Here is a 12,688-nt window from a genome sequence, read left to right on the forward strand (position 1 = left end):
TTCTTAACATTTTAGAAGCACCAAAGTCACACATCAACACAAACAAACGAACCGATCGAGGCAGCAGTAGACCAGCCAACTCCCGCAAAGTAAAACTACTGTTTTTGTTGAAGGAGTCAGGTGGCTTTGAAGAGAGCGATGCTTCAGTTACCTGTCGTAAAGTCAGGTAGAGACAAAGCAGTCAAAATATAGCGTATACTTGTTCTTTTAGGTGGCCAAAGTGAGCCTCTCTCCACTGCAGTACATTGCTCTGCTTCCGAGTCAGTAGATAAATACCTCATACAACCTAACATAAAAAATCTGAACTATCCTTTTAACATCCATGACATTCCCTTCATCCCTCATCATGAAATAAAATCAATTCAAGTCCTGCATAGTTGTGTAGCAAACAGCCTGAGATGCTTAGGCCGCATAAATAAGATTTAATCAAATATCAATAGATTATTTAATGCGATTTAGGTTTTAATGCTCTTTCAATAACTGTCATTGACATCGCACTTGGTTTTTGTTTGTGGTTTATTTCTTTTATGAATTGTTTTGCCGGAAAGTATCAATGCAGAGTTTTCAAAGCAGATGCCTAAAAGCTCAAACGAGCACCAATAAACTGTGTCAACTCTTATGGAACTATGATATGATGTTAAGGAAGTGTTGTTTTTTGCGTTTTCCATCTTGCATCATGTAATCCTTAAGTCCATTGTGAAGCTATATTTTGATAAAAACAGAATTAGAAATGTTTGTATGTAAGTGGTTCACAGTTGAGTGTGTTTGTAGGTCGCGTGGATGGTCACCTGTTTGAACGTGGACTCGGAGCAGAGTGAACACTTCGTACACTTTGAGCATCTCCATCCGAAGCAGATTTGACACTGATGCTGTCGACTCCGTTCTCCGGCTTCAAGGCCGTTCGGCCACCTTTTTTATCGTTCTTCATCCTTCTACACACGCACACGCACACGCACACGCACACACACACACACACACACACACAGACAAACACACACACACACACACGATCAGGATTATTAAATCGTGTCTCTGCTTTATTCATCTTGGTCACTTAACTCCAGTTTGCATCCTGAAGAGGAAATCTAATTAGAGATGAACACCCCTGGTACATTATTTTATTGCAATTATTTCCACTACGTAGGTTGTTTTCCGTCCTGTTTGTTTGTATTTTTGTAAGTTTGCAGGATAGAACAAAAACATCTTCACGGTGTCTGCACCGCTGCAGGGTGCACTTTGGCACAGACTGAAATATAATTTATTTAATAGCATGCCCAACAGGATAGTGCGACCCCCAAGGCACAAACAAAAATAGCAGTTCAATTTTTTGAAAAACTAGAATAAATTTGATGCTATTTTTATACTTTATACTTTAAAAGATTAAAGTCATCCAATTTGAGGGGCTGGTTCTGGCCCTATGTTTGACACCCCTGCTTTGGATCCTCTTAGCGACTTAAATTTAGCAAATTATTCAGACCATCAGGGCAAAAGTGCCCAATCAATTATTGTAATTTATTCCCATGCATGCTGCTCAGAGTAATCAGGGTCTCACCCTCTCCTCTTTTACTCCTTTGGCAGGCAGTCAGCCGACACAACCACTAAACCAATGCATGGTGACGTCACCAATATGCAAATGAACTCACGACCAGCTGCTGTCATTGGAAATGAGTTGGCAACACTGCCTGCTAAACATCAACATGTCAAATTGCCGTTTTGAGCATGTTTCCATGCTGATATTAGCATTTAGCTCACCACTAGCGACACCACGGATGTCAGTCTTGATTTTCATTTCTTAACATTGCAAGAACATTTTTATCTTTCTATTACTATTACACAATTCTGGAATATGACTCCCATCACTGTCTGCCACTACTGTTTGATGTTTCTATATGCAGATCTATAGATTCATAAGCTGATTGAAATAATTAAACTATTTCACTCTGAGTGCTTCCTCAAAACTGTGTCCAGGATGTAGGCACGCCATTTAGTTATATTAACATTCCTGCAAATGTGTTTTACTCAATTAAAAAAAAAAAAATTCTGTTTGAATGGCAGTTTTACCCCTGATTAAGAGATTACGTAATCCGTTAATCAGTCTTTAGTGAACTCTCATAACTGCAGCTGTAATTTCGAAGGTTTTTATCTTTGTGGCTTCTTTGTCGGAATCACTGTGATGCCTTCAGGAACCATTCAAGCGCAGCCAAGACGAGGAGCGGAGCTAGCTGGTCCAATTTAATTACTGCCTTGCTGATTTCCAAATGTACTTTAAAATACATTCAGTTTCCCTGTAAAATCAAATGAGCGCCCACTTGATCTTTTCTAAAGCCTCTTTACTGAGACGAGGCCTCAACACTCTGCAGATTTCTTTCATATGTGGTTTGAGATAATTTTTATCTTGTCCACTGTGTTTACAGCTTAGGCCGGCTGCATATTTACTGTGAGTAAACCCTATAAAATTCTAAATACCCATCTGTCTATAAATGTAACTGTTTTGTACTCTATTTAAACTACTTACTCTTTCCTCCTGGCCCCGTTTGCGATGTTGAACATTGCACTTCTGTTGGATTTCGGGGTGTCGGGTCTCTCTGACTCAGAAGTGCCGGACAGGTTTTCTGTCGACTTTTTGTCTGTGACTGGTGATCAAGAACACCAAGAATACATTCATAAAATCAGCATATGTCTGACACTCCTTCACCTAATCACTGTGATTCAGGAAACAGAACATTAGTGGAGAAACTCACTTGGGCTACTCATGATTGTCTGTTTGATTACGTCGCCGCTCGGCACTCCCTGCTCAAAGCGCTTGGACCGCTCCTCCAGGAACCACTCTCCTGTTACCACCTTCAGCTCCCTGCAAAACACACCGTCCACCTGTTACTGGGAATTCAATGCCTCATACTTACAGTTCACATGAAAAAGCCACAGAAACTCTTTGCATCATTTGGTGACTTCTTTTTTGATGACAGGCGTTCTTCAAAAATAAAACACTTTCAGCATCACAATTAATATCAATGAAAGCAGTAAAGCATATAATTGTTAACCAAGTACATAAAAGTATTGACATCACATTGTTGTTGGTACTTCCCAGCTTTATAAACTATAACACTAATTCCTAATTCTATCATTTATTCATCAATAAACACAACCTGGACATAGATAAACAACAGAACATGGATACATGGATGGATTAACCAATTAAAAAAAACTTCAAAGTTTTATAATATTTGCTGAAATTGTCACTATATTTGAATTGAATTGAACTGAAGTGAAATTGAAACTGACAGCACAATGAGACAAGTAATGTAGCTCTGCATCAAGCGGCTGCTCCCTTTAGTTTGTTACACAGGAACACCTGAGAAGCCGTCATTGGAAACTGTTTAGAAAAGGGCAGGCACTTTTCAAAACCTACCTGGCAGGTGATTGGATGAACCATCTGTCAATCATACTTTTGTCGAAATGAATCAGGAGAAGACGGACAACATCTATTCCACCGAGAAAAGCTTTCAGTGCCGTTCTTTTCTTTCAATGAAGAAAAACTCTTCTGATAAAACTGATGTTACTGCAGAATCTAAGCTAACCTCTTGAGGAGCCGCCGTTGTTGTTTTGTCGCCTGTTTTCAGAAATATATTTTAGTGTAACATGAGGATGGTTATTGCTCGACTTGGTCACAAACTTTCTCACTGAATATGTTTCGGGAAACACTTCTAGGCAATACAGTAACAGAATCTTGATTCATATTTATCAGCTCTGCCTAGTTTCACAGTTTGCTCATTGGTTCATTGGCAGTCATCGACACTGCGTCTATGAGTTCAAGTTCATCATTTCAGATTTCCACATTCACAGATCGTCTGTGTCGTTGTGCTGTCAGGATATAGTGACTATTTCCCTTTCTCATAAAGTCACTGACATCTGTTTTAAGCTCCACATATTTTACATATTGATGCAGGCTACGAAAATACTTTGTGAGTAGTTTAGTCAATATTTTTGTATATAAAGTTTTCCTCAGGCCTTTTTTTTTGTTTGACAGACGTGAACCTGTGGGTTACACATTTAGGTGGAGAGAGCAAAAACATTTACATAAGAGAGCAAGAGTTTTACTTATACTAGTACTATTTACTTACACTCAAAAAGATCTTGCGGTCACAGCCTGATTATTCAGACTGGTGGCGGTGGAGGACTTGCTATCAGCTATTTCTGGGATTGATTTTTTTTATTGTATGAATGTAGAAACAACCCACTGGTAATTGATTTTTAAGGACAGAAACTAAACACGAGTGAGGATTTAGTTAGTTTGTCTAGAGAATGTATAAACCAGAGGTGGGTGCCACAGATAAATTGTGTTTAGAGGTTTTTTTTGTTAGTTCTTCTAAGCACTGTTGACGATGACAGCAATGAAACACCTGAGGCTGTCACAGACAAATGGAGACAGATGTGGTGTCATCAACCAAATGGAGTCCATTCTCTTGCTGTTTTGCGTCGCACTTACGAGATCTTGGCACAAACGTTACACCTCCACTGGCGTGCTTTGGGAGATGTCACGCGGCAGTCGTTGCAGACACGCAGCTGACATTCCTCGCAGAGATCTCCGCGGCCAAAGATGAGGCCCAAACTCTTGAGGCAGCGAGCGCACTGTCGCTCCCCCAGCTCCTGGGGCCGACGGGAACCTTTCCGTTTGATCTCCAGCAGCTCATTCTTCAGCTTCCTGTAGCAACAACAAAATAACAACAACATGAAGGGACCATAAGAAAGCTGAGATGAATGTGAGTGTGAATGGCGATACTGATGTCCTCACCGTATCCTCTTCTCCTCTCGTTTCCTCAATTTCTCATCTTTCTGCAGCACCTTCAGGATCAGGTTTCTTTCATGTTCCAGCAGAAAAGAAAGGTTCAGATCCTCCCCGATCTGCTCCATTGGTCCCTCAGTCTACACTCGGCCGATTAAATCAGCCAAGCAAAGATGTTGCATGGAGGAAGTCAGAAAGATCTACATTATTCTGCAAAGTTCTCCTCTTTCTGTAATGTTCTGCTCACAATTGGGGTGTTGTTCTATAAGTGCGGGCATAGTCTGAACTTTGTCCCTCCAGTGTTTCCACCTCTGATCTCCTGTTTCTTGGGGAAGCTGATGAGTTGACCACTTTCAGAAAGTCTAGATGAGGTAAAAAAAAAAAAAACACTAATTAAAAAATGATATCGATTTATACGAAAACAAGAGGAAGCACAAGTCATTGGTAGACATTTGAAAGCACCACAGCAGCTCAACAACTTCCAATTAGGCTTCAAGTCTGACATTCAGCGCACAACACCCACATTTCTCAGCTTTTATTAGCAAAGCGCTATCTTTCCCTGAAATGACATGACGCGCTCTAATTATCAGACACACCTGCATGCCAATGCACACAGCTACACAACATGAATTTGTGAAAAAGAGACTGACATTTTAGCTATGTGAGTGGCTTGGCTCTAGGGATGGAAATGTCAGTCTGTCAGATGTCCACTCTGGTCCAGAATGAACTATCGCAACAGCTGTGGGATTCATCTTGACACTGCCCAGCTCCAGGCTAATCCAAAAATGGTGGAGTGTGGATGGAGCTGAGGCCGAGCAGAATGAAGCCGACAGTCTGTGTTAGCTACCTGTGACGGCACCCACCTGTCACTCAAAGTGGCGAGGCATGTTATCATATAGTTCTCAAAGCAGTGCTGTGCCTTAGGAGAGCTTTACATAGCCACTCACATGGCTGTAGACTCTTGATTTCCCCAGTGTGCACAGACACTCATCATGAGCTGTTTGGAGTCCAGTGTCAAAACACGCACAGACATATGGACAGGAAGAGCCAGGGATCGAAACCACATATACTGTAGTTAATGGCTCTTTAACCTGAGCTATGGCCGCCTGTATTATGATAGAGGGTCCATAGGGAACAGTGTAAAGCAGTGGAAATGTCCCTTCTAGCTGAGCTGTTGAAACTGCAATGTGTCCCTGATTTGCTCTGATGCCACAGTTACTCAAAGACTTATGTGACTTGAATGCTATACATGAAGACACACAGACACGACTCTCAGTGTTGCTGTGGTGCCTGATGAACCGCGGTGAATGACCTGATTTGCACAAAAATGGCTTTTCACGCTGTCAATAAAACCGAGCAGCATGAAGATCAGAAAACTAATCTATATTGGATTATATGAGGTGCTGAGAGACCAAATTCTGCCAGTCCTTGTGAAAATGAAGTTGGGAAATAAAAATTGAATGGAGTGGAGGGATTCTGCACCCACGTCAGCCTCCTTCAGTCCTTATTCATTACCGTCTCTTTCATCCACGTCCTCCCTTTTCTTGCCTCTTCCCTTCACTTTACATGAATTAGCACTAATGAACCGGCAGACATCATTTCAGCTTCATTTGCAACCAAAGGCACATCGTGACATCAGTGATTCTTGCTTTTTTTGCTGAATTGTAGCCAACAAAGAGATTTTCCTTCCCCTTTAAAAGGCGTGAGATGGGGAAAATAATAACGTTTCACAGATACCGTTGCATTAGAAACACTCAAACTGCTGAACAGCCTACAGATACGCCTGGCTTCAGTGACTGTGACTTGTCTTGGAACAAGAGTGAGAGTTTACAGTCATGCTAGCAGCTCTGTGAGGCTGTTTTTAGACACAGCTTCGAGCTTAATGCTAACGTCAGCATATGAACATGCTACATAACTACATGTTCATCATCTTATTTAAGCGTGTTAGCATGGTAACATTTGCTAATTAGCACACTGACACACTGGCTGATGAGAATGTGATTAGCTCTGGTGGTATTTGTTGCACTGAACTAAAAATATCACTTTGCATCTTGTGTGGAGCATGAATGTGTGAACCAAATTTCATAACAGCATACAATAGGTGTTTAGATTTTTGGTCTGACCAAAGTGGGGGAGCGTTAGCCTGTAAAACCAAACTAGACAGACTGATCAAACATGACTCAATATTCTGTCACTGTATTTCATAATGATATTCATACTTCATACTCAACTTTAACCTCCAACAAAATTAAAAATAGCCTGGTACAAAAAAGCCCCCCTCAGTGTTGTCATTGAGATATGACCTAAACATACAGACTAGGTTTTTTTTGTACCAGTGCTGTGAAAACGGCCTGTTTAACATGGGAGTCAATGGGAAACTGCTCTATTATGAAACCTGCCCCTAGTGGCCACTCGACGAACTGCAGTTGTTGCCACTTCCTTATTGGATCAACCAGGAAGTCGCTGTGGTTAGTTGTAGGTCTATCCAATTGCGTCTTTGATCTGCACCGCTGAACGAGAGAGGGCTGGTCCCTCTACTGGATCCTATGTTCCCCAGCTCAATATCCTCTTAATATGATACATTTATGTTCCTAGCAATGTGTTTTCTGTAGGTAAGATGTCAATGTGAGTTTCCTCGGGCTAATTATGCTGAAATCAACAACATACAGTTTGTAGTAAACTGATGTTGCAGTTCCTGAAACCTACGCCCTTAAATTTGCAGACAGTTTTCTTGACTTTAGAGATGTATGTGTCCACAGTGGCTGAAGAAACTTTTATCATTCATACTGCATTTGAAAAATCCATCTCTCTCCCTTGTTTTTAATTTTGAACTGTGAAGATAACCCTTACCAATCTCTTACAATGTAAGTTCATATCATATACTATACATGTTTTTTCTCACTTCCTGTCTTTCTGACTTTCTGAGTCCAATCCAAGTCAACTGATCCACTTCTGCAAACCCTCAGACAACCCTATATATCAGAGAAGTCAGTGGCTCTGAAACATCATAGGCCACAATCATTAAAAATCTTATGGGAGTGTCGACTCCGTTGCCAGTTTATTAGGTGCACCAGAAGAACAGTCCAAGAAAAATCCTACGATCATGAAGGTTAAAATGTTCAATTGTTGGTAAATTTCCTTTACAGACACACCTCTCTTTATAAAACAGTCCAACAGCAGAAACAACTACAACCTCAGACCATAAAAGGACTGTAGTAGCCGTTTGTCAAACAAATAAAAGTTTCAAATCAAAGTTCAAATAATACAAATCAAAGGGCCACTGATGCACCCTGGGTTGTAGTGTACGCGGATGGGAAAAATCATAATGTCCAAACAAATGTCTAATTTCAACAAAGCAAAAAAAAAAAAGGCGAGCAAAACAAAGAACAAAGAAAACTCCTTTGCCTCTCCGGCTCCGTTAAAAAACCATTTGCCCACCCAGGTGCCTGCTAGTCCCTTACCGACAGCCTACCAATATAATTTGAGGTGCCCCGTAACGTGCCCGAACAAAACAAAACACAAATAATAAACAAGAAATGCCTAGACTAAACAAATAAACTAGAATACTTATAGAAATCTAATCATAATGGAATCAAATAAATTAATTCAGAATAATAAAAACTTACTACACACTAAACAGAATACTAAACTAAACCGCACTAAATACTAACAATAAATAAATAAATAGCTACAACAAGAACTTTATAACCTTCCTTTAAGTTTGATTTGTTGTATGCCTGTTTTAGCTTGGTTTAATGTAAAGCAGGAAGTGAAAATGCAGATAATAACCACATAGAAATATCTTGTAAGTCAAGCAGTGTGCCACATAACACTCCTGACGCCCGACATCAATAAAGTGAAACCAATATTCATCAGAGCCTCTGACATATTACAGTCGTGCTGTGAGAGCACAACAGTGTTTCAGAGTTTGAGTTGTGTGCTGCATAGGCGTGTGTCCTGACGCAGCCCTCCCTGAGTACACACCGCTCACATTCCCGCGGCCCCTCTCTCTGCCCTGAGCAAACACGAGTCAGGACACAGTTAAACTTTGGCTCCTGAGCAGAGGAAATGCCCTCACTTCTCAGCTCTGAACTAATAACGTAGCTCCAGAGACGGCACGGTGACTCACTTTGATTTCTGGGAAGGTTTTCATCTTCTTTCACAATTTACATCTTTCAAACATGTAATGGATCGTTTGCCGCTCAATCTGGGCTCCACCGGGGGGACATTTGGCCACAAAGCCACACTGTGATCCACTTGGTGTTTGGTAACGCTGCACCATTTCAACACCAGTCAGTCTGGTGTTGTTTTCATACAGACAGCAGAATCAATCTGCCAATTAAATACCACAGGTGTGCTGGGAGCAGCTGGGCTCCAGTTGGCAGAAAAGCAAAGTAGGCATGGATGAGAAATGAACATGGGACAAACATAAAACACATTCATTACTGAACATAGAGGGCGAACAGAGGAACATAAATAAAGAGCAAAATATAAGTTTGAAGTCAGAAACCGAGGCCACATGTGGACTTCAGAACAGCTTCAGTACTTTGACTCAGTCCTGGACTGTGTGTGATCATTTCATAGGGCGTGACAGTGTTAGATGACTCATTTTATTTGTTTTGATACTGCAAAATGTTCCAGGTTTGTGCTTCATACACAGGGTTGTGTTTGGATTTGGATGAAGCACTCTGCAGCCGTGTCAGAAACAACAACACAGCGGGTCTTTTAAACACTGGCTGCATTTTATAGTTCCCTTATTTTCAACTAAGCAACAATGAATTGATCCGTGGAGCCTGATTCATCTTATCCCTTACTTATAAACTACCAATCCAAAAGTTATTAGCAACACATCAGTGAACCGCACTGTTGCCACTTAACACCATCCTGCAGCTGTAAATACTCTGAATATGTTGTAGTCCCTAACAAATGCATTATTAACCCCTCTTTGCTAAAAACTACAGGACTAAGCTGCTTATGAGCCTTTTAGACAAATGAGAGTTCACTTGTGAGTGAGGCTATGGGATTAACTAAAATTTTATTTTGAATTGTGATTTTGGCTTTAAAAAGAATTAAGAGAACAATAATACTTTAGATAAAATGATTATTGTGCTACATTCTGTTTCTCAGTGATGCTCTCCTTCTGTCCTGTGTCTTTGTGCTTTCACCTGTTTTCACTGATGGCTGACTAAAATATGTTGAATAAAGTTTACCAAATTGTTATATATATGTTTAGAAGTTTTCAGCAGGTTGTGATGTGAAGTACAACATATTCAATCTAATTTATTTTTGTCCAATTTATATATTTTTATTGTTTTCATATTGAATGGCTGTGAAATGACAACATAATATTAATATTATTTATTTTGATCTAATTTATTTGTAATTATTTTTATATTCTTTATTTAAATGTTTATTTAAATAAATATTTATCATAGAATGGACGTAGCCTCTCCGTCGAGGTCCGTTCTCTCAACTTGATCCAATCGTCCTCGCTTACAGGAGTCGCTATCTCATCAGACATTGACTCTTTAACCTCCAATAAAATAAAAAATAGCCTGGTACAAACAATTCACCCCCCTCAGTGTTATCATGGAGATATGACCTAAACATACAGATTAAAATGTGTTTTTTTTGTACCCGGCCTTAAACAGGTTTAATTACGCGGTGAAAACTGCCCTTTAACATAGGGGTCAATGAGAAACTGCTCTATTATGAAACCTGCCCCTAGTGGACAGTTGGAGAACTGCAGTTTTGGCACTTCCTGATTGGATCATACAGGAAATCGCTGTGGTGGGGGCTTGATATTTATATATTCTCCTTTAAATTTATTTTTTCAAATTGTTTTTCAATTGAAATCCAAAGTATTTAAAGTTTTAAAAAACCCCTGCTGTTAATAATATTATCTTAATACTGACCACATTAATCGGGATTATGATTTTTAGAACATAGCTGTCCTTTGAGCCTTTTAAAGATATTCTGCTGTAAAGTAACAATGGATTTGTAGCTACAGAAATGCAGAAGAGAGAGACACACTAAAACATGGTTGTTTTTGTCATGAGATTTGTTAAAAATCGTGTCATTATTACCTCTGTGATCATTTTTAATGCCATTATATTGTTACAGTGCTTCACTTTGGCATCTCAACATGATGTTAAAAAGTTTCCTCCTCTAGCCTTCGATGCCCCTGTGATTAAACATCAAACATCTGTCCTCTCCAGGTGATTCTTATCTTGTATTGACCTTTCAGACCGCTTAAGGCTGGAAATTGCGTCTAACTGGAAGTCTTTGTGAATGCGATTTGGTTACTTGAGCATTAAATTGCACGTAACACAATATTCATCGGAATATACGCCCACATCCGAACTAACTAAGAAGCAAATGAGTGAAGCACGTCTACCCTTTGCCTGTGATTGGCGCCTCTAAGTTGTCTGCAGTTGTGCAGGTTAAGCAGGCGTAGCTGATGGATGCATGAATCTCTCAGTTCTCTTTCAACACCCTGCCCATCTCATATGTCCCCCTCTTGTCCACTCTTCTCTCCTGAACATTTAATCAGGTCAGGCGCTTTGAATATCTCACACACTTTTCTCTCTGTGTAAATGTCTCTCTGTGAGAGTGTAAGCGCGGGATGAAAGAGGTCCAGAGAACATTATATGGTGTGTTTTCTTTTTGCAGAAATGTAGGTCACACACATCCTCTTTAAACTGAATATTCATCAGCTTCGAGTTGAGCTTTAGTCTTGTTATTTGAGCGCAGGGACAGCACAGATCTTTTTTGGCTTAAAGATACTGAATAAATAATACAGCAGCTCTTTCGCCTTGTATCAGCGGATTCTTCATCTCCTGGGAGGTGGATGCTCTTCCAGATAATTTAATGTTCACCAACACACATCGACAGAGGTGGCGACAGTGTGAAGAGCAGTGCGTCCAGACTATGAATGAATTATACAAATGGTCAGTTCCATGTTAAGCCTCATTCTGTCTGGATGGTTTCCTTCGGGTGTAGGATGTGGCTCTGCACCTTTGTGTTCATTTACAACCCTGAAATCCCCATGATGTAATGCACAGGATGATGTACGTTTTCCTTCTGAATCATTAATGTGAGACGGCGTAAGAGAGTGATGATGAGTGGCAGAGAGCGTCTCTGGTGACTGTTAAACAGCAGGTCACTTCAGCTCAGCCAGAGACCTCCTTCTGTCGGCTGCAGCCAGCCAACACAAGGCTTTTATACGGTCTGCACACACTCACACAATGGCACACATGCATTAAGTGTAGAAAACATTAATTATTCATCGACGAAGGTTCATGATGACATGCCTCACAGCTGCTTTCACCGGTGCCATGGGGCACAGACCAAGAATATATACTGTATATGTTGTATCTCAGCTGTTTTCTGGATCTTAATCACCACACAGCAGCTATGCGTATGCTGCATTCATGCCATGTTGGAGTGGACATAATTGCCAGTATAACACACTCACCGCATCAACACTGAAGTCGTGGTTACAACCGTAAACCTCCTGAAAGCTCAAATATGTCCGAAGCTTGAAGCTAAAAGTCTGTCATTCAAGGTACTAACACAATAAGTCTAATGTTATTACTTTTCTTATTGCTTTTAACAGCTATAAAAACGTACAAGTACAAATACACAGCCTCCAGTGAAAGGAAAATCACACAAGGCAGCAAAACCAACTGGACTTTAAAGCCAGGCGCGGTGTGAAATGACCGAACTCCTTCAATCAATGAGTTACTCCAACGATGATGCAGCGATGATCAAAGCTCAGCGGACATGAAATCCAATAGTTGTTATAAGTGACTGGACGAGATGAAGCACTTCTCCTTTCTGGGACACTTTTCTTTTATAATCTCGAAGTGCTCCTAATAAGCGTATGGAACACTACAATGTAAA

The 12,688-nt window shown here is 40.4% G+C and overlaps 1 protein-coding gene across 1 annotated transcript in view; it reads right to left on the minus strand.

The window, feature by feature from the left end:
- sytl5 (synaptotagmin-like 5) overlaps positions 1 to 12,688 on the minus strand; it is a 41,225-nt gene that overhangs the window by 15,236 nt on the left and 13,301 nt on the right. The window contains exons 2-6 of the mRNA XM_083922273.1: positions 4,793 to 5,145; positions 4,487 to 4,702; positions 2,742 to 2,851; positions 2,516 to 2,633; positions 789 to 932 (exon numbers count right to left, since the gene is read on the minus strand). Coding sequence (XP_083778399.1) covers positions 789 to 932; positions 2,516 to 2,633; positions 2,742 to 2,851; positions 4,487 to 4,702; positions 4,793 to 4,911 — 707 coding nt within the window. The 5' untranslated portion in view covers positions 4,912 to 5,145. The remainder of the gene's footprint in view (positions 1 to 788; positions 933 to 2,515; positions 2,634 to 2,741; positions 2,852 to 4,486; positions 4,703 to 4,792; positions 5,146 to 12,688) is intronic.

This window comes from Echiichthys vipera (genome assembly GCF_963691815.1).
Source record: "Echiichthys vipera genome assembly, chromosome: 10".
In the NCBI taxonomy this organism is placed as follows: domain Eukaryota; kingdom Metazoa; phylum Chordata; class Actinopteri; order Perciformes; family Trachinidae; genus Echiichthys; species Echiichthys vipera.